Source organism: Terrapene carolina, unplaced genomic scaffold (assembly GCF_002925995.2).
Source record: "Terrapene carolina triunguis isolate 2854851 unplaced genomic scaffold, T_m_triunguis-2.0 Scaffold837, whole genome shotgun sequence".
Taxonomy (NCBI): domain Eukaryota; kingdom Metazoa; phylum Chordata; order Testudines; family Emydidae; genus Terrapene; species Terrapene triunguis.
In genome coordinates this window covers 3,410,824-3,435,338 of record NW_020665188.1, presented here as the reverse complement: position 1 = coordinate 3,435,338, position 24,515 = coordinate 3,410,824, and the positions used below count along the sequence as shown (strand labels likewise).

Genomic DNA, 24,515 nt, shown 5'->3' with positions numbered 1-24,515 from the left:
TCCCTTCAGCTGACACATAAAACACAGCTTCTGGTATTTATAAAGGCTCCCATCCTGCAATCCTTTACCCTCTCAAACATTGTGTTTGCACATGGCTATGAATGGTGCATATAAGTCATGAGAGTCAGAGTCCGGCGCTCGGGCAGCCTCACTTAGCTCTTCTGATTTGATGGCGCTATTCTGATTTACATCATCATCTGAGGATCTGCCCCTTCCCCAACCGAGAGCAGCCCAGGAGCTCAAACACATACCCAGCCACCCAACATTTGGCACGCGGCTGGTATTGAAACAAACAGAAGGGAAATTCCAGTTGGAGGAATCATGGGAAAGTGCCCAAAAGGAAATGGAATCTGATGGACGCCAATGAGGGATATTTAACTCTGGAGACAAACAGGATATGAAATGGAGAAAGAGAACAAGCACAGGACTAGAGAGCCAAAGGAGAGATGGCGAGAAAGGTTCCACAGAGAGCAAGAAAGGGGGCAGGAGGGACAAAGGCCATGGCAGGGAGGAATTTGAAATAATACAGGGTTTGCTTTTGTTTACAAAACGGAGTTATTTACAGAGCCTGCCTGTCCCCTCCCTCACCTCCTCACCTACCCTGATGGGCTGCAGCCTGCCAGCACTGCAGCCTCCCCAGGAGAAGTGCCTCTGGGGACCAGCCACTGGGCACCAGCTGGCTACTCAAAATCACCCTCACCCAAAGCATTTCCAGTCCTCTCAACAGGAGGGGAAAGGGGGGTTGGGAGGCACAGGGAGGGGCAGGAGTTCTGGCCACACCAGCACAATACAAGAGCTACTCCTGGCAGCTTGACCTTGGAGAGCGGGTACCAACAGAGGGTCCAATGAAACAGGCAGGCCAGTCCTTCCAGGATCAGTTTCTAGCAATGCACAGCATGCCGCCCTCCTCCAGGTCACAGATGGAGAGCAGGGGAGAGCTCCATGCCTCTTCACTTTCGGACCCTCCTTCCTTGTTTCCTGCGACATATCAGCGGCAAAGGGAACTTGAGACAGTCCTTCCTAAGCACAGGCACATTACACAAGGGCTGGTCCAATGGGGTGGATGGAGCAGGTAGCAAATGAGCTCTGCTGTGATGGAAAGCGGGTGAGATAAATGGCAGCTGATGGATGCAAACCGCAGCGGCAGCTTCCCTCCCAGCCCTCGCTGTGTGGTTCTGCTGCATGCTCTCCTGCAGTCTTGCCCCCAAACTCCTTTTGTCCAGGAACTCTCCATGCCACAAGCCCAGCCAGGCTCCCGATAACAGAACGACTCCTGAATCAGCACTTTCCCCAGCAGATCTCTCCTCTGACCAGGCCAGCGTGCAGGGACAGATAGGATGGTGGGCAGCTGCCCTTCCTCAGATCAGAATTTCCACCATGTCTGACAAGCTGATGGTCCTGGCAGCAGACATGGTCTCTGCAAGGAAACAAACCACCTTTAGATTGTGAACTCTCTCTAGCTGGGACTGGCTCCTGCTTTTATGTCTGTGCAGCACCTAGCACAACGGAGCCCCGATGCGCCCCACGGAAATGCAAACATTTACAACAGGGTCATTAGACTTAAGTGAATCCATAATGAATAAATAAGACAGCTTGGGCCCAGCCCCTAAAACATGACAAGTGATTTTGGGGGCCCACCTTGTTTCAGACAGCACTGAGCACCCACCCTCTGAGAATCAGGCCCTTTTAAGGTGTCTTCAGCTGGGCTCCCCAAATCACTAATCACTTGTATAACCCTAGCCCTCTCCCATCAGCCTCTCTGATGGGGCCCATGCACACACCCTATGGGGACAACCATCACCAGCGGTTAATGCAAACCAAATGGCATGTCAGAGCCAACCCAGCTCCCTGCACTCACTCGAACCCCACCCCCTCGAACTGTCAAGGGGAGAGTGCTTGGCTCCTGGCTTTCCACTGGCTGCAGGGCCTGGGGCAGAGGGTGGAGGGAGGAGCAGGGGGATTCTTCTCGTGTTTGTGGTTTTCTCTACAGATGGTAAAGCCCAGGCAGAATGCTGCACAATTAGCTTGGGGGGGGGAGGGGGGAGAGGAGAGGGAGCCTCTCCGATTCCTCCCTCCTGACTCTAAAACCATTAGCAGAAAAACCGGATTCTCCCACCGAAGGTCAGGGCGGGTGTGCTAGCCTGTGGCGTGCTGATAAGCTGGGCTTTAGTTCAGATCTGCAGGCCCAGATCAAAGCCCAAAGGAATCAGTAAGAGAGAAAACTTTCAAGACACTCTCTTTCCTCTCCCTTCCTTCTTCTCTTTCCTCTGGTCTTTCCCACACTCTTTCCTGGTCTGCGCCCCACCTAGCCCTGCAGTATTTCATCCCCACTGTGCATCTCGCACTCAGGATTAGTCACTCTGGCAGGAGGCTGAGCCCTGGCAGCCAGGGTGGAGTAACCAGCTCCTTGCTCACTCCTCAGCTATGCAGGGCTTGTCCGGCACCCCTGGCAGTGGGAAGGGAGGTCTCTGGGTTCACCCTGGGCACAGCCTCGCAGGGATTCCGCAAGCATGTATTTGCCAGGGCAGCAGGGCAGGCAGGACTTACCCACGGAGTGCGCTGGGCTGCTGTCGAGCTGGGCGCCAGGCCCCTCGTCCGGACTGCCGAGGCTGCTCTCAGGCAAGCCATCTGTCTGGGTGCTCCCATCTTTGCTGCCACGTTTGGAGTGGAAGGCGAGAGGGCCGCAAGGAAATGGGCTGGGCGTTTCCTCCACTGGGACTTTGCCTGCTGGAGGGAGAGGAGCAACCACCTTTAGATTTTAAATACTGAGGCAAACTTGATTGGCTCTGGGCTCTTACTGGCTTTTAGTGAGCCAGGCCTGACCTGACTGGCAGACAATCAGAGAGCTCCATTTCTGTGCTGTGTTCCAAGGCTCTCTCTGATGGCCATTGCGATCAGGGTGCGTGTCAGGGAGAGCCCCCTCCCACCAGGAAACACCCCAGCTCAGTGCAGCTGAATGCCAAAGGATGGAAGCGTTGGAGGAAACACAGCAAAGGGAGCTTTCAAGCAGGGCTTTAATGCTAACTGAAGGGGCAAGTAGCCTGTGACTCCCTCCCCACAGGTGAGACTCCTCTTACCTGGACTCCCTCTGGAAGGGCCCTCGACCAACTGTTCACCGTGGGCGGTCCCCTGCCAATTCTGGGCCCCCGAGGCAGCAAAGATGGACGGCACAGACTTGGCCGGCCGAAGGGAGCCCTGCAGAGTCTTGCTGGGATCCTTCCGCGAGCGCTGCTGCAGAATTTTGATGACTGCATCCTTCTCCAATATTTGGGCATGAAGTGCTTTTAACCTGGAGTACGCGAGAGCAAGGCACAAAGTGAGAGAGATGCTGGCGATTTTATTCCAGAGGGTGTGTGACGCTTCAACAACTCCTTCATCATGCGGTGTTCCCTTAGCATCACGGCCAAGGAAACTTCGCTCCGTCAATGCACATGGCAAGGACACCTATTTCCCATGGCTGCTGGTTGGCCAACTGGGAAGCCAGTTTCCAAATGCTCAATGACGCGAGCGACATAAAAATCCCAAGACTGATGATAATGGAAGGCCAACAAAAAACATGCCCTGTGAAGCCACATGCAGGACCTACCTGTTCTCCATCTCCTGGTGCTTGTGATTGGCCAAGAGGAGATCCTCGTCAAAGCTGTTATTGGGGGAGTGATGCGGGGAGTGGTTGATGATAGTCGTGTCCCGCTGCGCAGCAGCGGTGGCGGCTGCGTCCATGGCAAACTGCCTCATGGTGCATTCCTCCAGATACTTCTGCTCCCACTTGGTCATGTCCGCCTCCAGGGCTAGGATCTTTTCTTCCTTCTCTCTCAACTGTTCGGCCAGCATGTGGGCACTCAGCTCCGGGGATCCTCCGGTTGGGGCTCCCACCTGTCTCTGTATTGACATAGGAAAAATGACACACAGCATGAGACTGAATCATGAAGAGAAAGGTCCCTTGAGTGCAATGATCAGAGATGGGCCCAACCTGCACAGATCCAGGTTTCTCCAAAGTCTGGGGATACTTGGATTGGACCGCTCTCTAACCATTATGCTGTGCCCCATCCTCAGGAGTCTGGTACATCTGGGCCTTGCCTGCACTAGCCCTTCCGTGTAACCTGCCCCCAATTGCAGCGCCACAGCTGGCAGTGCTCGTGCCGCAAGGGGACTGGTGCCACCAGTGTTTTGAGCAACTGTCGCACTAGCCCTGCTTTGCTGCTGGCCTCGACCCTGGTTCCATGAACTCCTCACCTGCTGAGCCCGCAGCATCTTCAGCTCCTGTTCCAGGCGGGTGCGGAGACGCAGTTCCAGCTGCTCACGCTTTTCGCAGGCGGCCTGGAGCTGGCCCAGGGCCTGCTGCAGCCTCTCCACCTTCTCCACGTACGCCCGCTTCCTCCTCAGCTCGTCCTCGGTCTTAGCTGCCCGTGTCTGGGCGTTGCTCAGTGCCTGCTCCAGCAGTTCCGCCCGCCGGCGCTGGTCCTCATTGGCGCTGCGCAGCCGCGAAATCTCTCGTTCCAGCTTCTCTTTCTCCTGCTGGTGCTCGTAGCCTGGAAACAGCACAAGGAGCAAATACATTAGCTGATGGTTGTAGCTGCTCCATCTGCTCAGAACATTCCCAGCTGCAGTCATTTCATTCCAGTGCATATCGGAGGGACTCCGGCTCAGAGCTATTGCATTAGGATTCTGGCATCAGATGTGATGGGCAATTGCCATGAGAAAATCTAAATATCTGTTCTGAAAATATCTGCCCAGGGAGGAGTCGCTTGTTCCACCCCGCTGACGCTAACAGGCTCCCAGTCTCTCTCACACCGAGATGTCTGTGCTGCCAGTGTCTATTCACTGGAGGTGTATGGGGGGGGGGGGGGGGGGGGGGGAAGGGTAGTACCATTAGTGCCACATGCTATATGTGGGGCCACACTGGCCCACTGCCAGGGAATCAGCTGCTATGGTTACGGGTAAGAAAGAAGAAAATTCCTTAAGGCTCAGTTTTCACAATGCATCTTAGTCCTACTCTACCACTCCTGCTGTTGCAGCCCTAGGCCCCATATAGCTCTGCCAATGTAACACCTCGGCTATTCCACATGGCTCTGCAAGGCAGCCCTCTCCTGCCTTGTAACACCATCGCTAGTCCAGTCCCAGGGTCTCTCCTCCCCAGTTAGTCTGTCAACTATACTGAAAGGCATGGCAGCTGCATCATGTGACCTGCCACCCACTACGCAGCTGGCTCCTTGCACGGGCTTCCTTGTTTAAAAACCTGTGGGCTGGTGCTCCAAAGCTGCACACCACGCTCCCTTCAGCCTGACCCCCGGCAAACTCAGACAAATCCTGATCCAAATGGGGGCCACTCCACTGACTCCAATGGACTTTCACCCATTCAGCCCAGTGGAGGACTGGCCCGCAATCTCCCAAAGGAGCCAGCTTCTCCATGGGCATTAAGAGGCGACCGCTCAGAAGTCCAAGGGAAAGAGCCGTGGTTAAAGACATATTAATGCCACCTTTGACGAAGGCCGTGTCCACATGAGAAAACAGGCCTAGAACCCAGGGTAGTGCAATGCGAGCAATTCCTTCCCGACCAAAGGAATCAATCCCTGTCCCCGCCCGCAGGAAAAGAGTCCATCCCCGGGGCTGCACAAACTCCCCTCCTGAACCGGCTCCGTTCCACCAGTACAACTTCCCCGGATGGACAAGGCCTAAGCACCGGGGCTCAGCAACTTTCGGGGAAGGGAAGGCAGGTGGGAACAATGACAGCCTTGGGCTGTGCCCCTTTTCCCCTCCCTTGGGTTTTCACGGGCATTTTGCTGCCAGCCATGGAAGTGGAATCAAGCCAGGAAGAGACTGTCAGGCCCATTCCCAGCCTCTGGCAAAAACGTTTTCTCCTTAAAAAAAAAAATATCCAATGCGAAAGAGAAAAAGGGCTCTAGCCTAGGTCTGGGATTCAGAGTGGCGGGAGTGCTGACTGAGTGCTGGAACAGCCAGAACAGCCGCTGGAATGCAAAGAATCCAGGTCACACTGATGGCTGCTATGATTAATGACTCTGGTTTGAGTGCCAAGAACAGCTTAGCTCTCCCTGGGGAATGGCAAAAGCTTCCAAGAGAGGATCCACCTCCTCTCCTATCTTAAAGGGACCTTACCCTTCCTTCCTCTCTCCCTCCCAACACACCCACCCCGAAAGCACGCCAACCCACTCTGGTCCACCAGGCCACAGAGTGACAGGGCAATGCGCAGCAGGGCTGGCTGTGCAGAGAGCCACGCAGGCACAACTGCACAGCTCTGCACAGCACCTCCACTGTGACCAAGCATTCCCCCAGAACTTACTTTGTGCAAGCAGTTTCGCCACGGTGCCCTGGCTGCCTTCTGGGTTCTCCTGCTGCTTGCTGGCCAGCTGTTTGTTTGCAGATTCCAACCGTTCTGTTTCAGATTAAATATACAGAGATAGAATTTTTAGAATTTAATTGACTGGGAACAGCCTGGTTCTTGGAAGACACCGGTGGTATTAGACACCCATCTTGAAACCTAATCTCCCTAAAATGCTCCTGATGTACCAGGAAACACGTCAGGAGACAGTTTGTTGGGGATCTGTCACCAGAGATGAGGGTCACAAGACTGGGACCAATAAGGGGGAGTCACAAAGTTTGTGACTCCCCCTTGTTCGACAACATAAGGCCAAGTGTCTGCACTGAACAAGGGCCTACATAGTGGAGATGGACAACTGCTCGAGTGGCTTATGGAGGGAGCACCAATGTGGGGAGGCTCAGCCCAAGGCACAGCATGTTTCTAATAACAATTATCTTCTCTCGAAATGAGCGACACAGCCCAAAAAAGGAGTGCACCCAAGAATTGCCCTTTCCACTCTCCCTAGCCCATCTAGTGCTGTCCAGAGTTTCTTACCTTTCAGATCCCAGTTGAAATCCTGAAGCCGCCGCATCTCCCCATCCTTCTTGTTCCTCATGGTTTTCTCCAATGCCTCTCGCTTGGAAGATGCCTTCATCAGGTTTTCGTAGTCCTCGGAGATTCGCTGAATCTCTGTTTCCAGCTGTGGGGGGGAAGAAACAACAGGCTGAAGTTAAACATTCTTGGGATGGGGAAAAGACCAGAGGAGAAGATGGCTGGATGGCAAGCAACACCACAAACCAACATGGCTCCGGTGTCTGTCACCAGTAAAGGGCTGGGTTTAATCCCACACTAGGAGACTAGTGACATGAGTCTGGTGGTCTCATCCTGCTCCTTACTCGTGCACAACACACGACTCGTGGGCCCTGCTCAGCCAAGGTCTAAGCACTGGAATGAATGGCAGGAGCCTTACAGGTCAGGACTGAGGTGCAAAGAAGAAGCTTGCTCACTGCCCACCTGTACTTGCCTGCCCCACGCCAGCGCTCTTAGTCCGGGAGCATTACACACCAATAGGAGAACAACATACACTTTCTCGCCACCTCACTAAAACGGCAAACAACCCCACGCCAGCAGGCGCCACCTACAAACGGCTTTGCAGGGCACTACTAGATTACACAATGATTTGCATAACTGTACCCACCTTGCAGTGCTGCTTTCCCATCTGCCTTCTGAGCAGCCACTCGAAAGGCCCATTTATTATAAGCCCACTGCAACGACACCATGCCCTTTGGAGACTTTGGGCCTGGGTTTAATTTAAGCCCGTTCTTTTTAGAAGGCACCAGTCATCTTCAGTGATAAAACTCCCCAAGTTTCTCCTCCTTCCCCAGCTTCCCACAGAGAAGCACTTGCCTTTTCCTTCCTGGGACCCTTGGATGTTCCACCCCTTCCCAGGTAAGGAGATAGCTCTGCTGTCCCTCCACCCCCTGAGGTTGCCCTCTTGGAGCAGCTTCTCTGGCAGGACCAACCCTTCCGTTTTCAGTGATGGGATGGCTGCATGAGAGTGAAAGGTGTGCCACAGGGGGTTGAATCACTCTGATAAAGTTTCTTGGTACACAGTCCCTCCTATTCCTGGCTGGCACTGGCTCCTTAGTGTGCCCTTCCCTTTGGCCATGTGCAAAGGTCAGGCCCTTATGTCTGTAACACTAAGGCAGGGGTTCTCAAACTGGGGGTCGGGACCCCTCAGGGGGTTGCCAGATTATTACATGGGGGATCGTGAGCTGTCAGCCTCCACCCCAAATCCCGCTTTGCCTCCAGCATTTATAATGGTTTGAAATATATAAAAAGGTGTTTTTAATTTATAAGGAGGGTCGCACTCAGAGACTTGCTATGTGGAAGGGGTCACCAGTAAAAAAGTTTGAGAGCCACTGCACTAAGGGATCAGAGACCCTCATGGGTCTGTCTTATTGCGATGAACCTGATGGGCGATACAAGCTGGCGTGCATCTAACTGGATTATGAAACAAGCTATACTGGAGAAGTTCTATCATCTCTCTCCCCTCTTCCTCTCGCTGCTGCTCCATCCTGCCTAGCGGGTTCCTGGCCTCCTCCCCAGCTCCAGCACATGCCCCTGCCTCCCCACCTCCGCAAGCCTGGCACGTGCCCCTCCCAATGGCCCGTTTGTTCTAAGGGGAGAGGCTTTCCCCGTGGCTGTGGCTGGGCTGGACTGGAACAGGCCTCCCCTTGTATGCCTCTGCACAAAGGGCTTTCTGTGGCGGCCCAGCACAGACCCCAAGGGGAGGGATGGCCAGAGAGGGCCCAACTGTTAACAGAGATGGTGAATGGACTCTTTTTTATCCACCCAACAACTGCCTTGGCTGAGGACCTGTTGTGCTGTGTGCTTCTGAGCCACAGCTGTTCAGAGGGACGGCGGGGGGAAGAGATTAAACGTATGAAAGGGGATGAAATTTCTCAGCAGCTGTCTGCTCTTTCTCTAGGCAAGAAACAAAACCAAACCCCATCCAGAGAATGAAGCTAGGAACACGAGGAGCTCGGCTGACAACGAGTGAGGTGTAGTGCAAATGCAAGTGAAGGACAGGCAGGCACTGAGCAAGCTTCCTCTACAGCCCTCTCTAGACTCTTCTATCCTGACCTGTGTAATTACCTCGCTGTCCAGTTCCTGGCCGCCTCCTCCAAAACTCTGCCAATGCACCTCAATCCCGACAAAAGCGGAATGACATGTGCACTGTTTCTTTAAATCCGGCACCCAGAGGTAGGCAGGAGGGGGCTGGTGGAGGTTCTAGGGAGAAGCTCTGCAGTGAAGCAGACAGAGTGACTTCAGGGCTAACACTGAGATAAAGCTCCTTGTTCAGCATTCGCAGAAAGCGATCCTACAGTTCCCGGACACAAACCGAGTCTGGCCTGGACAGACTGCCTGCCAGGCTGTGTCATCTCAGACGAAAAGCAGCCAATGAAATGAAAGCATCCAAGTCTCATTTCAAATGACATGTTGGAATCAAAGTTGAGAGGTGACATGCAAACCTACTGCTCCTGGCAGTCCTGCCCCCTGCCGGGGTCCTGAGCCTGCCTGTACGTTGCCCCAAGGCCCAGATGCTCACAGGCATCCAATGGGAGTTAGGGGCCTGCATACCTTTGAGGAGCTGGGCCCTAGTGCTTTGGCTGGAAAGACTGGTTGGATGCCGGCTCCACACATTTACCTTCTGAATCCGGCTTGCTTTTTCACTGCAGCTCTCAAGCTCTCGCCGCAGCTTTTCGTTTTCCCTCTGGAGCTTCTCACTCTCCCTCAGCAGCTTTTCATTCTCCCTCAGCACCGTCTCCATCTGGGCCAAGTGACTGCTGGCCGATGCGGCCTGGGCTGTCATCAGAACCTCCATCCCAACTGGAGTAAGGGAGCCCAGCGGGCCGTGGCACAGGGCAGCCTGCTGGGGCAGGAAAGCCTGGGGCATATGGGCCTGCATCACCCTAAGAGAGGTCACAAAAATTCAACAGAGACACTCAATAGCATTGTTCTGTGCCCGCCAGGACACACTGTAAATCAAGGATAAGAGATGGAGTGACGGGCGTGGCTGGGATGGTGCGCCACTGAGTGGCTTCTGGCAATATCCAACCCCCAGCAGACCTCACACCATTATTTCTCTCTCCTTGAACCCCTGGGGCAGGGATTGTCTTTTTGTTCTGGGTTTGTACAGCACCTAGCGCCCTGGAGTTCTGGTACCATAATCAGGGCTCATGGGCACTATGGTAACACAAACAAATCATACATCTGTTGACAGAGCTCCCGGGAGGAGGTTTTCATCTCACCATTTTAAATATTTACTTGAACCTTAAGGGGAAAAATGTAACCCGGGAATGTCAGAAATCTTTGAGGCCCCCCTCTCTGCCCTGGGATGAGTGGCACCATCTCATTTAGGGCTGTAGCGCATGCAGCCATGCATATATGGAACCCTTACAATATCAGGTTCATAGGGCAATCTTTAACAATCTCCCAATGCACCTTTCAGACAGAGATCAAGGCATGCCTGTTTTTCAAAGTATAGATACCATGGCAATTATTAGCACCACTTCTCAGCTACAGAATACGATTTCAAAACCACTCAGCATCGGCCTAACTCTGCTCTCACTGAAATCAGTGGTAAAACTGCCATCAACTTCAATGGGAGCAGATTTAGGTCAGTGCTGAATGCTTTTGAAGATCTCACCTACAGTATGTGGTAAGATGTGCCCTTGCACTTCACTTGCCTGTCAGAGTTTATGTAAAATTTTCAAAAGCACTTAAATCACTGAGGAGCCTAAGTCCTGTTTTCAAAAACGATTTAGGCACTAGGACCAGATTTTAAAGGGATTTAGGCACCTAAAGATGCAGATTAGTGCCCAGTGAGATTTTCAATAGCATCTAGATGCCTAACTCCCACTGATTTCAAGAACCAGTGGCTTTTAGTGCCTAAGCCACTTTTGAAAATGGGACTTAGTCACCTAGCTCCTTTTTTAAATTTTACCCTTTATTTCTAATCCATGTTTAAAAAGAAACTTTATACCACCCATCATCACGTCAGTGCTTAAGAACACAATAAGAATACACTTATCAGAGACAGCCAAGCGTAGTGAGATGTCACCACAGAACTGCCCCCTCTCTTATCAAGCTCCCGGAAGTTAAAGGAAATGCCTATTCCCCTTAGCAGCGGTGCCAATTACAAGGGAGGGACATCCCCCCACCCCAAAGTTTTTCCACTGCTCAAAGTTCCATAGACCTCAGAACCGGGGTGGGGGTGCGGGAGGTTGGGGGCAGTGGCAGTGACCACTTTTTATCAGTGAGCCTGTACTAATCAGTATGGCTCCTGCCAGAGCAGTGCAGAGCTTGGTCACAACACCACTGAAATTTGACCTGGCCACCCTTCTGTCCAGCCACAGGGGTGGCTGGGCCAAATAATGGAGAACAGGGGAGTCTGCCAAGATCACAACTTTTGGCATTGGCTCATGCACCGTGTGGGTCAGAGGGGAGACTCACCACCGGCTAAGGGAAATGAGTGGGGACCAGAGCTTGTCCTAAGAAATATCTGAATTGGCATCACTGCCCCAAGGTGGTCCCTTACTAAAAGTATACCATGAATAAACACGTCCTGTACTTTGTGGGAAAGGAGTGCTAAGCAGACCAAACACTGTTACAGGGACCCTCTGTTTTAACAAATCTTTAAGGCAACTGCTAAGAGGGCAAAGATACCATAGCCCCAATGACAGCTTGGCCACCCTATGGGAGCCTGACTGTCAGGTGCTTCCCAGAGGGCGCCATGGCTGCACATGAGCGAGGGCTGGCTGTAAATGTGGGGCTGCATTCCTGGAAGGTGATTTGGTAAATACGTCTTCCTTTCTGCCTGCACCCCCTCCCCTCTTTGTTCCCTCCAAAAGAGAGCACTTCCTGTCAGAGATATTATCTCTTCCTGTCAGCATTCACTATGGCTTGCCCAACAGCACACACTGCTACTCAGCCTCGCCACCTTTCCCAACTGTGCAGCTAGCTGAGAAGACACCGGGAGAGTGGGCAGCTGGGAAATGGTGGGTGGTGAAGGGGGAGAACACCCAGGGGGAACACTCAGGGTTTAGTTTCTCCTCTGCTACTCTGTATTTCCCTTGTTATAAGCAACCAAAAAGCGCTTTATGATGTGATCAAATTGCCAGGCAAAGCGGAATGCATGATGCCCTGAAGTGGCTAGGACCCATAACACCAGATCTCCATGAAGGCTTCCACTGTTATGACACAGGTCATAATGCTAGCAAGGCTCTGTGCGCAGTTGGAGCATCTGCTGAAGAGGAATAGGTACTTTTCACCCAGCACTGACACTCCACTTACCAACCCTATGCTGCAGCCAAGAGAAGAGGGACCTCAACTGCCAGTGTAACGGAGAGCACAATTCACCCTTAGGATTGCACTGGGTGCAAGCTAGGGGCAGACTCTGGGCTTTGGCATTTGCAAAGTAGACGAGCGCAAAGCCCAGTATCAAGGGGGCGGTACGTGGCTAGGCACAGATTTGTATTTAGCAGGGTCCCCCCAGGGAATGTTCGGTAAGAACTCATCACTTTCACCTTCCTCTCAGTGCAGAAAGGCGAGTTCCCAGTGTCCAGGTTCTACTCAGCCCTCAGTCTGCACTCCCTCTGGGGACAGCACTGGTAGTTTTCCACATAGTGGGGCCTGCTTCCTTTCTCCCTTCCAAACTTAGCCATTTCCTGATTCAATTCCAACTCCTCAATTAACCAGAAATTCCACTCAGAACACAAGGGGAAAGAGGCTGTGAAGACAACTTCATCTGCAAAACAATGGGTCTAATTTAGCCCTGGAGTAGCCACTCCAGAGACAAATATAGCCCATGAGCTTCAAAAGTCAGACTGCAAGTCCCCTTCCGCACCCTTTTCTGCCCACAGATCAGGGCAGCACTTCCAGAGTCAGCAAAAGGTAGCTTGATCTGAGGCAAAGTAAGGATTCGTGCAGCCAGGGGATGAACATTGTAGCATCCCCACAGCTCATCTCCTTATTCTGCAACATGCGGGTTTCTCTGCTTATGCAACCAGCCTTGGCATTCCAAACCCATAGAGGCTCCCCAGCCACAGCTTGTCTGGGAGCCATGCGGTGTTGCATCAACATACCCAATCCCCTTCCCACATGGCTGTCGAAGTCCCAGGAATTGAATGCATGCCAGGAAGGAAGGGACTGGCTACGCCTCTGTGAAGTGCGAGGGGCTAGACAAATGTTGTGGTTACCTGACTTCAGGGTGCTGAAATCCTGGCCCTTCCCTGGAGCAGTGCCGGGGATCTGCCAGGTAACCAACTGCAGGCTCCTGGGGGGGGATGATGTAGGGGTACTCTGGAGGGGGCCCCCGTGGCTCCATCCCCTCGGCATGCTGCCCTCTTGGGGCTGACAGCTGGAAGTGCCTCGATAGCTGGGGATAACTGTGGGAGGAGCTCATGTGGTTCTGGGCCTTGGCTCCATTCCTCTCCAGCGACATTTGCATGAGGCGTTCACTTAGTGACCTCACATGCCCATGCTTCAGCTCCTTTAGTGACTCGTCCTGGCGCTTGCTGCTGCTGTCAGGGGCATAGGCCCTTTGTTGGCCAGGCTCAGCAGGGGTGCCTGGACAGGGCACCCCAGCCTGCTGTCCTCGCTGTGAGGCATAGTACTGGGAATGCGCTTTGGCCTCCTCATAGGTGGGGAGCTCCTCGCCCTTGTGCTGAGGCTGGTAGAGCCGATACACGTTATTCTCCAGGTAAACATGGTCACAGTGATGCTCCTGGCCCTGGGGCTCCTGCCGTGTGGACTGCTGGACCATCTGACTCTCTTCTTGGGTGAGACTCTCCAGTGAGGAGCGAGGGCTGCCCATGCTCCCACCTCCACGCAGCGCCTGCTGCTGAATAGCCAGCAGCGTGCGGTTCTCGGTGAGGTTCCCGTATCTCAGCTGCTCCTGGATGAGCCGGTGCAGGACCGTCCCGGAGGAATCTTCTGCCGTCCTCATCCTTGGCTAGTCAAGGGGCTGCCACCAGGAACAGTAGATGCAATACAATCCCAAGGATCTAGCAGCACCCAAGGAGCCTACAAGAGATGAACACAGGAATCAGGAGGCAGCTCTCAGTCAGGGGGTTGCTCATTACATATTTTCAGAAGATTTAGTTTGCCAGGAGTCCCATTGTGGCACTCTGCCAGGAAAGATGCAATTGACCCTTTAGTCACAATACTCGTATCCTAGCAGAGCAGGGGAGGAGAGGGGGATTCTGAGCAACATCCCATCCCTTTGCCACCATTAGGAAGGGCAGAGCCAGACCCAGGCTGAACGCTAATTCCATGGGAGGCCACTGAGAACTAGGCCCTTGGCAACCCTGCGGAGGCTGGAAGTGGACCAGTCCTGGCAGGCTCAGTTGCAGGGAACTCAGCTCTCATACAAAAAGCCTCCCTGCCCACAGCTTCAGTGAGCCCCTGAATCCCCATCTCATCTTAAGTGCCCTAAAGGGGGCAGCTCTTGGTGGGGAGTGAGGAATGTCAGCCGTGGGGATCTCTGCTGGCTTCCCAGTGGGGTGAATGGCCTCAGCACCTGGGCTTAGCATGAGTGCATTTGAGATTCAGCGTGACTGTTCTGCATAACTTGATTTACTGCTCTGGAAAGACAGGTCACAGGATCCTAGTAACTTGTGCAGTCAGAACCCCTTTATTTGGTTCACTTAGTGCGCGTGTCTCTCTACATGTGCCAGGCGAGGTAGCCAAGGGGAAAGCTGTGACTGCTGTCTAAGAAATTCATTCAGTCCACTGAACAGAGCCAAACTCATCACCCAAAATAGTAGGCCAATGCAGAACTTTTAGTAAGTGAGACTCCTGTTAGTCTAGCTTTGATTGCGGGGACAGGGAAGAAGTTCTGTTAAGTGTAATGAAGACGGTGCTTTGAGCTCAATCCACCATTACACAAAATATCCTAGACTTGGCGAGCCCAAGTTACACTGGCAGAGAATGTTCCTAGTTCCTGTATAACCTGCAGGACAACAGCTACAGTCCACAAAGCAAGAGGATTTCAGTTTCCAGTACTTTCCGTCTCCTTAAAGAAGGGAGACGTGTCAAATTTGACACAACACATAGAATTTGTAAATGGAATCTCCTACAAAACCTATAATCAACAAGAAATGTTTAATGGATACAATCTTGAACAATTCCCATAGGATCTAATTGTTTTAAACAAATAATCATACCCCCCCCCCCAATTTGCAAACATTGCAACATTATGATCCTGAAAGAGAGTGAAATTGACTCAAAAGTGAAAAGGGCTCATCTATTGTCATTGCACCAGTGGATCGCAAAATATAATAAAAGCTTCATAGTGAAAAGTCACATAAAATAATCCTGATTTTCAAGATTATTTCAGTTTTAATCATCTACATTGTTATGGCGTTTTATGTATGTATGCACACATGCTTTTCATACATCTACTGAAATTTTAAATATAAAACACTTATCTTAATGAATCAGCCATGCCTGGAGACACCAATGTGGGGGTAGACCTTAAAAACATTCTCATAACCTTTTTGCTGTCCCTGGCAATCAGAAACTGCAGCTGTAGCCCAGGTTTATGTATGGCTAGTAATTTATTGAAGAGGGATGCTAGCCAGGGAAGTTATATCACTGTTTTTAAATTGCATGCCCTCCTCTGCACTCAAACTTTAAAGCAAGTGAATTCCTAAGTAGACATTTGATCACCTGTTTCTAGTCTCATGCTAATGCATGTGGGTTGGCAAAGGGAGATTGCTAATCTCATATTGCTTCATACAAACATACCTCAAATATTGGCTCCCAACACAAAAAGTTCTTGACCAGATTTTCCCTGAAGGTGAAATTAGGAAACTCTAAACAGACTACCTTTCCTGAGCCTCATTTCAACGCTGACTCAGACCTCAGATTTAAAGCTAACCCCAGACTGCCTTTGGTGAATCAAAATAAAAGAACCACACATCCCCTTCAGTTTCACAAGCCCTGGTGCGTTCTCACAAGGAGGAAGTCTGAAATATTGGGTCAGGGAGCATGACTAGATAGCTAGGAAGGTGGAGAGAACATTCCTCACCCCACCCCTACCATATGTGCTCTTCAACCTTTTACTATCAGGGATTTTTTCACTCCTGGATCCCCAGCCCCAATTGTTTTTTTAATATGGTTGCATCTCTTTATTCCCCTCCCATATTTTTATAAATTTCTTTAATTTTGCAGTCACAAGAAATTCCCTTTAATGGCACTCAGCATAACTTGAATGAGCGGCATCAAATAAGCGAGGATCGTTTAAAAAAAAGAAAGAAAAAAGAAAAAAAGACAAACTCCAGTTGACATATTCTAGCAGGTTCAAAGGCGATCCAGTAAAAGAACAAGGGTTTGCAACCCAGAAGATCTCCCTGGAAAACTCCAACCGGCTGGGACGCTACAACAGGGAGACATTTCTGTGGCAGCCCCCCATGGGAAAACCCCCTTTCTCGCCTTTCCAAACCCACTGGGTAGAACTAACGCACCCAGAGCGCGTTCAGCAATTGCCATCTGCAGAGCAGTGCTAGGACCCTGCCTTGCTGCCGCTTTGTTTTCCAAATCGTTCAGCACTGACATCACCCGGGTTTGGATTGCAATTAACATTCCTTCTAAGTGAGAACGAGCTCATGGCTGCGGAAAGCATTTTCCGAGCAAGACAAAGAGAATTCTTCAACTAGCTGGGGGCACAAGCACCTGTGACTGCAAACGAGCCCAGCAAAGTCCTACTCACCCCCACTCTGCTTCTTATGGGTCACAACCCAGGCGCTCCCGGGGACTTGCAGGAATCCCGGGTCACACGCTGCAGGGGAATGTGGGGAGCCAGAGCGATGGAAAGGGGGGACCCCGCAGGCTGACGCGCAGGGAGCGCAGCGTTCCCAACCCGAAGCGGCACGAATTAGTGACACCAGCGAGCCAGGGAAGGGGAGTCGGAGATCTCCCCTCTGGGCCCAGATACCGCGGAGATGGGAGCCCGGAGCGGAACTCACCGAAGCAGAGCAGCCTTGCTGCAGCGCCAAGGGAGGAGAGGCTCGCTCCGCGCCCGGCCGGCTCGCTGTGTGCGTGCAGCTCGCAGAGATCCTGCCCCCGCGGCTGCTGGCAGGCACTGAGCGCCTCGCCGGCCCCCGCCAGCTGTAATGAGAGCCAAGGAGGCCGGGCTGCGCGAGAGGCTGCTATGCCAGGAATGCGAGAGTTTCAGGTTCCCCCGGGATCAAAGCTAACCACAAATAACCTCTCCGCCTCGGCAGCAGCTGCGCGGCGCGGCCTGCAGGGGGCGCAGCCGCGACTCTCTCTCACACACACACACGAGTGCGAACGCGGCTGCAGTCTGCCTGGCTCGCTCTGGTTTAAAGCCCCCCAGATCGGGAGCCTTGCAGCGCCGCTAGGCCGAAGCAGCTGAGTCCGCAGCCAGCCTGGGCCCAAGTTCTCAACCCTCCGGAACCACCAGGGCTGCCCTAGGCAAGGAAAAGTCTCAGCCACGGCTGAGAAGAGTTTCCCCAGGCTTTCTGGAGCTGACCCTTATACAGCAGGGGGCTCTGTAGGATATGAACCAGGGAGGGTTGCCAATTTGTGTTGGATTTATTCCTGGAGGTTTCATGACATAATCCAGAGATTCCAGGCCAGTCCTGGAGGGTTGGCAACTCTAGAAACACCTCAGACTTGGTGGATTCGGGACCCTTCTCTTGCCTATAAACTGGGTTATTTACTTGCAATAGGATAGGGTGTGTGCAGACAGCTGTAGCATCCACAGCCCCCTATTGTGCTGGGTACTGCACAGATACTTAGGGTATGTCTACACTACGAAATTAGGTCGAATTTATAGAAGCCGGTTTTATAGAAATCAGTTGTATACAGCCGATTATGTGTGTCCCCACATAAAATGCTCTAAGTGCATTAAGTCGGCGGACCGCGTCCACAGTACCGAGGCTAGCGTCGACTTCCAGAGCGTTGCACTATGGGTAGCTATCCCACAGTTCCCGCAGTCTCCGCCGCCCATTGGAATTCTGGGTTGAGATCCCAACGCCTGAATGATGCGAAACAGTGTCGCGGGGGGTTCTGGGTATATGTCATCAGGCCCCTCCCCCTCCGTCAGAGAAACAGCAGACAATCGATTCACACCTTTTTACCTGCAGACAACATACCACGCCAAGCATGGAGCCCACTCAGCTCAGCTCACCGTCACCATATGTCATCTGGGTGCTGGCAGACGTGGTACTGCATTGCTACACAGCAGCAGCTAATTGCCTTTTGGCAGTAGACGGTGCAGTATGACTGGTAGCCTTCATCGGTGATCTGGGTGCTAGCAGACGTGGGGCTGCATTGCTACACAGTAGCAGCCCCTTGCCTTTTGGTAGAAGATGGTGTATTATGACTGGTATCCGTCGTCGTACTGCAGTGGCTAAAACTCCGTATGTCCCCCAGTCGCTGCCTTCCCAATGACGATGATGGCTATCAGTCGTAGTACGCTATTTTCTGCCAAGCGCCCAGTATTTTTTGCCAAGCACCCAGAAGATGCCGAGGGCTATCAGTCATGCTGCACCATCGTCTGCCAGCTTAAGATGTAAAAAATAGATTTGTTCTGTATTCATTTGCTTCCCCCTCCCTCCGTGAAAGCAACGGCCTGCTAAACCCAGGGTTTTGAGTTCAATCTTTGGGGGGGCCATTCTGTGTGACAGTTGTTTGTGTTTCTCCCTGATGCACAGCCACCTTTGTTGATTTTAATTCCCTGTACCTGTACGCCATGTCGTCACTCGCTCCTCCCTCCGTCCATCAGATACTAGTTTCGCGCCTTTTTTCAGACCAGATGCCATAGCACTGGGATCATGGAGCCCGCTCAGATCACCGCGGCAATTATGAGCACTATGAACACCACGCACATTGTCCTGGAGTATATGCAGAGCCAGGACGTGCCAAAGCAAAACCAGGACCAGCCGAGGAGGCGATTGCAGCGCGGCGACAAGAGTGATGAGGAAATTGACATGGACATAGACCTCTCACAAGGCACAGGCCCCAGCAATGTGCAAATCATGGTGTTACTGGGGCAGGTTCATGCCGTGGAACGCCGATTCTGGGCCCGGGAAACAAGCACAGACTGGTGGGACCACATCGTCTTGCAGGTGTGGGACGATTCCCAGTGGCTGCGAAACTTTCGCATGTGTAAGGGCACTTTCATGGAACTTTGTGACTTGCTTTCCCCTGCCCTGAAGCGCCAGAATACCAGGATGAGAGCAGCCCTCACAGTTGAGACGCGAGTGGCGATAGCCCTGTGGAAGCTTGCAACGCCAGACAGCTACCGGTCAGTCGGGAACCAATTTGGAGTGGGCAAATCTACTGTGGGGGCTGCTGTGATCCAAGTTGCCAGGGCAATCAAAGACCTGCTGATATCAAGGGTAGTGACTCTGGGAAACGTGCAGGCCATAGTGGATGGCTTTGCTGCAATGGGATTCCCAAACTGTGGTGGGGCGATAGACGGAACCCATATCCCTATCTTGGCACCGGAGCACCAAGCCACCGAGTACATAAACCGCAAGGGGTACTTTTCAATGCTGCTGCAAGCCCTGGTGGATCACAAGGGACGTTTCACCAACATCAACGTGGGATGGCCGGGAAAGGTACATGATGCTCGCGTCTTCAGGCACTCTGGTCTGTTTCGAAAGCTGGAGGAAGGGACTTTTTTCCTGGACCAGAAACTAACCATTGGGGATGTTGAAATGCCTATCGTGATCCTTGAGGACCCAGCCTACCCCTTAATGCCATGACTCATGAAGCCGTGCACAGGCAGCCTGGACAGTAGTCAGGACCTGTTCAACTACAGGCTGAGCAAGTGCCGAATGGTGGTGGAATGTGCATTTGGACGTTTAAAAGCACGCTGGCGCAGCTTACTGACTCGCTCAGACCTCAGCGAAAAGAATATCCCCATTGTTATTGCTGCTTGCTGTGCGCTCCACAATATCTGTGAGAGTAAGGGGGAGACATTTATGGCGGGGTGGGAGGTTGAGGCAAATCGCCTGGCCGCTGATTACGCGCAGCCAGACACCAGGGCGGTTAGAAGAGCACAGCAGGGCACGGTGCGCATCAGAGAAGCTTTGAAAACGCGTTTTGTGACTGGCCAGGCTACGGTGTGAAACTTCTGTTTGTTTCTCCTTGATGAACCCTCCGCCCCCCCACCCGGTTCACTCTACTTCCCTGTAAACCAACCGCCCCCCCTCGAGCACCGCTTGCAGAGGCAATAAAGTCATTGTTACTTCACATTCATGCATTCTTTATTAATTCATCACACAACTAGGGGGATAATTGCCAAGGAAGCCTGGGATGGGTGGGGGAGGAGGGAAGGAAAAGGACACACTGCAGTTTAAAACTTTAACTCTTATTGAAGGCCAGCCTTCTGATGCTCGGGCAATCATCTGGGGTGGAGTGACTGGGTGGCCGGAGGCCCCCCCACCGTGTTCTTGGGCATCGAGGTGAGGAGGCTATGGAACTTGGGGAGGAGGGCTGTTGGTTACACAGGGGCTGTAGCGGCGGTCTCTGCTCCTGCTGCCTTTCCTGCAGCTCAACCATACGCTGGAGCATATCAGTTTGATGCTTCAGCAGCCGGAGCATCGACTCTTGCCTTCTGTCTGCAAGCTGACGCCACCTATCATCTTCAGCCCGCCACTTGCTCTGTTCATCCCGCGATTCAGCCCGCCACCTCTCCTCTCGTTCATATTGTGCTATTCTGTAGTCTGACATTGACTGCCTCCACGCATTCTGCTGTGCTCTGTCAGCATGGGAGGACATCTGGAGCTCCGAGAACATATCATCCCGAGTCCGCCGTTTTCTCCTTCTAATCTTCACTAGCCTATGTGAACGAGAAACATTTGCAGCTGGTGGAGGAGAAGGGAGAGGTGGTTAAAAAAGACACATTTTAGAGAACAATGGGTACACTCTTTCACGTTAAATTTTGCTGTTCACATGTGCTTTCGTTACAAGGTCGCATTTTTCCTCTTATATTGAGGGCCTGCCGGTTTGGTGTGAGAGATCACTCACGCAGTGCCAGGCAACAGATTTCGGCTTGCAGGCAGCCATGGTAAGCCACAGTCTTTTGGCTTTTTTAACCTTCTTAACATGTGGGAATGGTTTCAAACATTAGCGCCCTCATTTCCCATACCAAGCACCCCTTGGGTTGGCCATTTAAAATGGGTTTGCAATGTAAAAGGAGGGGCTGCGGTTTCCGGGTTAACATGCAGCACAAACCCAACTAACCCCCCTCCCCCCCACACCCAATTCTCTAGGATGATCACTTCACCCCTCCCCCCACCGCGTGGCTAACAGCAGGGAACATTTCTGTTCAGCAAAGCAGGAAGGGGCACCTCTGAATGTCCCCTTAATAAAATCGCCCCATTTCAACCAAGTGACCGTGAATGATATCACTCTCCTGAGGACAACAAAGACCGATAAGGAATGGATGTTGTCTGCATGCCAGCAAACACCGGGACCATACGCTGCCATGCTTTGTTATGCAATGATTCCAGACTACGTGCTACTGGCCTGGCGTGGTAAAGTGTCCTACCATGGCGGGCGGGATAAGGCAGCCCTCCCCAGAAACCTTTTGCAAAGGCTTTGGGAGTACATGAAGGAGAGCTTTCTGGAGATGTCCCTGGAGGATTTCCGCTCCATCCCCATACACGTTAACAGACTATTCCAGTAGCTGTACTGGCCGCAATTGCCAGGGCAAATTAATCATTAATCATTAAACACGCTTGCTTTTAAACCATGTGTAATATTTACAAAGGTACACTCACCAGAGGTCCCCTGTGTGCCCTCTGGGAGCATGCCTTGGGTGAGTTCAGGGGTTACTGGTTCCAGGTCCAGGGTGATAAACATATCCTGGCTGTTGGGGAAACCGGTTTTTCCACTTCCTTGCTGCTGTGAGCTATCTACATTATAAAAAGAACAGGAGTACTTGTGGCACCTTAGAGACTAACAAATTTATTAGAGCATAAGCTTTCGTGGGCTACAGCCCACTTCTTCGGATGCAAATTTGTTAGTCTCTAAGGTGCCACAAGTACTCCTGTTCTTTTTGCGGATACAGACTAACACGGCTGCTACTCTGAAACCTATCTACATTATCTTCATCCTCATCTTCCTCGTACCCCGAACCCGCTTCCCTGTGTGTTTCTCCATTGAAGGAGTCAAAGCACATGGTTGGGGTAGTGGTGGCTGCACCCCCTAGCATGGCATGCAGCTCCGCGTAGAAGCGGCATGTTTGCGGCTCTGCCCCGGACCTTCCGTTTGCCTCTCTGGCTTTGTGGTAGGCTTACCTTAGCTCCTTAATTTTCACGCGGCACTGCTGTGCGTCCCTGTTATGGCCTCTGTCCTTCATGGCCTTGGAGACCTTTTCTAATATTTTGCCATTTCGTTTACTGCTACGGAGTTCAGCTCGCACTGATTCATCTCCCCATATGGCAAGCAGATCCCGTACCTCCCGTTCGGTCCATGATGGAGCTCTTTTGCGATCCTGGGACTCCATCACGGTTACCTGTGCTGATGAGCTCTGCGTGGTCACCTGTGCTCTCCACGCTGGGCAAACAGGAAATGAAATTCAAACGTTCGCGGGGCTTTTCCTGTCTACCTGGTCAGTGCATCTGAGTTGAGAGTGCTGTCCAGAGCGGTCACAATGAAGCACTGTGGAATAGCTCTCGGAGGCCAATAACGTCGAATTCCGTTCACACTACCCCAATTCCGACCCGCTAAGGCCGATTTTATCGCTAATCCCCTCGTCGGAGGTGGAGTAAAGAAACCAGTTTAAAGGGCCCTTTAAATCGAAAAAAGGGACTTAGCCGTGTGAACGTGTCCAGGCTTAATTCGATTTAACGCTGCTAAATTCGACCTAAACTCGTAGTGTAGACCAGGCCTTAGAGACAGTTCCTGCTCCAAAGAGCTGATAATTTAAAAAGACAAGACAGACAAAAACAGGGCCGGCTCCAGGGTTTTGGCTGCCCCAAGCAGCCAAAAAAACAAAAAAAAGCCGTGATCGTGATCTCCGGTGGCACTTTGGCGAGAGGTCTTCCGCTCCGAGTGGAAGTGAGGGACCGTCCGCCGAATAGCTGGACCTGCCGCCCCTCTCCAGAGTGGCCGCCCCAAGCACCTGCTTGCCAAGCTGGTGCCTGGAGCCGGCCCTGGACAAAAAGGTGGGAAGGGAAACAGAAGCACAAAGACTTGTCCGAGGTAACACAGCAGGGTGGTGGAAGGGCTGGGCCTGCAGCCTTATGGCTCTTGACCAGCACCTCTCCATTAGAACATGCTTCTGCCCCAGGGAAGTAACCGCTTGGGGCAGCCACTAGAAGGCAACAAAGAGCCACACTCACCTCGTGCGAGTTACACCATCGAGACATGCCCAACCCAACTGCATGTGTTTCTCAAAGCCCCTCATGACTCAGAAATGTGCCGTAGGAAATCAGCAGGGGGGAATGCTGTGAAACATCATCACAATGTAAAAAGGGGAGCTTGGAATGGAAACTATTTTGCAACCTTCATTAGAGCAGTCACCTCTGCCATGACTGCTATTTATGGGCGGCACGTGAACTGCTGGTTGGGGAAGGCTAGCCCCGAGCCTTGCCCTTTCCACCGAGGCCCCACCCCTTCCATGCCCCCAAACCCAGAGCCCCCTCCCCAGGCTGACTAGTCCCCACCGGCCCCAGAGCCCCAGGAGGGAGAGTGCATGGCACCGCCGCAGCCCTGAGAAGGCAGGCGGTGTGGCCTCAGCCCCTGTAGCCCGGTGGCACCACCAAAGCGGGGCCACGCCTGGCTGTTTGGGGAGGCACAGCCTCCCCTATCCACAGCCCATGTTGCTATTACTGTGAGTTTGTTACTAACATGATTGTCTTCAGAATTAAAGCCCCAGTCTTCTGGCTGGGGAAGGTGCTAGCCTGGGCAGCCCAGGATCTAATTCCCTGTTCTCCCACAGATTCCTGGGGTAAGTCACTTGGCCTCTCTGTGCCTCAGTTCCCCATCATAAAATGGAGATAATAGCCCTGCCCTGCCCCACAGGGGTGACAGGAGGAAGGATAAATACACCTTGTGTGTGATTCACATGGAGATTTGTTCCTGGAAGTGTGAGGTGACTCATAGACTTTAAGGTCAGCAAGAACCATTGTGATCATCTAGGTCAGGGGTTCTCAACCTTTTTCTTTCTGAGGGCCCCCTCAACATGCGAGAAAAACTCCAGGGCCCAGTGGCTGGGGGAGGGGCCTCTGGACCAGGGGCGGGAATCCTTGGGCATAGGTGTAGTTTGACTTCTATTTTGGGGGCGGGTGGGAAGGCCAACAGGGCTCAGGCACAGCAGGGTCCAGGGAGGGAGTGCCACCTCCACTCCCTGACTTACCTCAGCAGGCCACCCACCTGTCTGGGGCTGTGTGCCGGTGGCTGCTCACTGAGGGCTCTGCTGACCCCAGAGCTGGGTCCCCACCTGGGCAGCTCTGACCAGCTGCGTGAGCAGTCAAAGGGGGCTGGGAGCTGAGGAGCAGCCACAACCCCGGGCACCAGCAGCAGATGGGGGAATGCCATGGCTACCCCCTGCCCATGGGACCACCAGCCAGAGGAGCAGCTGCCCCTCACTGCCTGGTTCCGGCTTCCCGCCTAGGACCTAGCCAGAGGGTGGCTCAGGGAGAGGAGG

At 52.7% G+C, this 24,515-nt stretch overlaps 1 protein-coding gene across 1 annotated transcript; it reads right to left on the bottom strand.

Annotated features, from left to right (window-relative positions):
- Window positions 1-444: 444 nt before the first annotated feature.
- On the bottom strand, window positions 445-16,955 carry AMOTL2 (angiomotin like 2). Its single transcript, XM_024213425.3, has 10 exons — window positions 16,852-16,955; window positions 13,081-13,906; window positions 9,528-9,792; window positions 6,872-7,016; window positions 6,299-6,391; window positions 4,234-4,529; window positions 3,587-3,879; window positions 3,078-3,289; window positions 2,548-2,727; window positions 445-1,417 (listed from the first exon to the last, which is right to left on the bottom strand). Exons 2-10 carry the CDS (start codon window positions 13,827-13,829, stop codon window positions 1,359-1,361), a joined length of 2,292 nt encoding a protein of 763 aa, XP_024069193.2. The 5' UTR covers window positions 13,830-13,906; window positions 16,852-16,955; the 3' UTR covers window positions 445-1,358.
- Window positions 16,956-24,515: the final 7,560 nt, after the last annotated feature.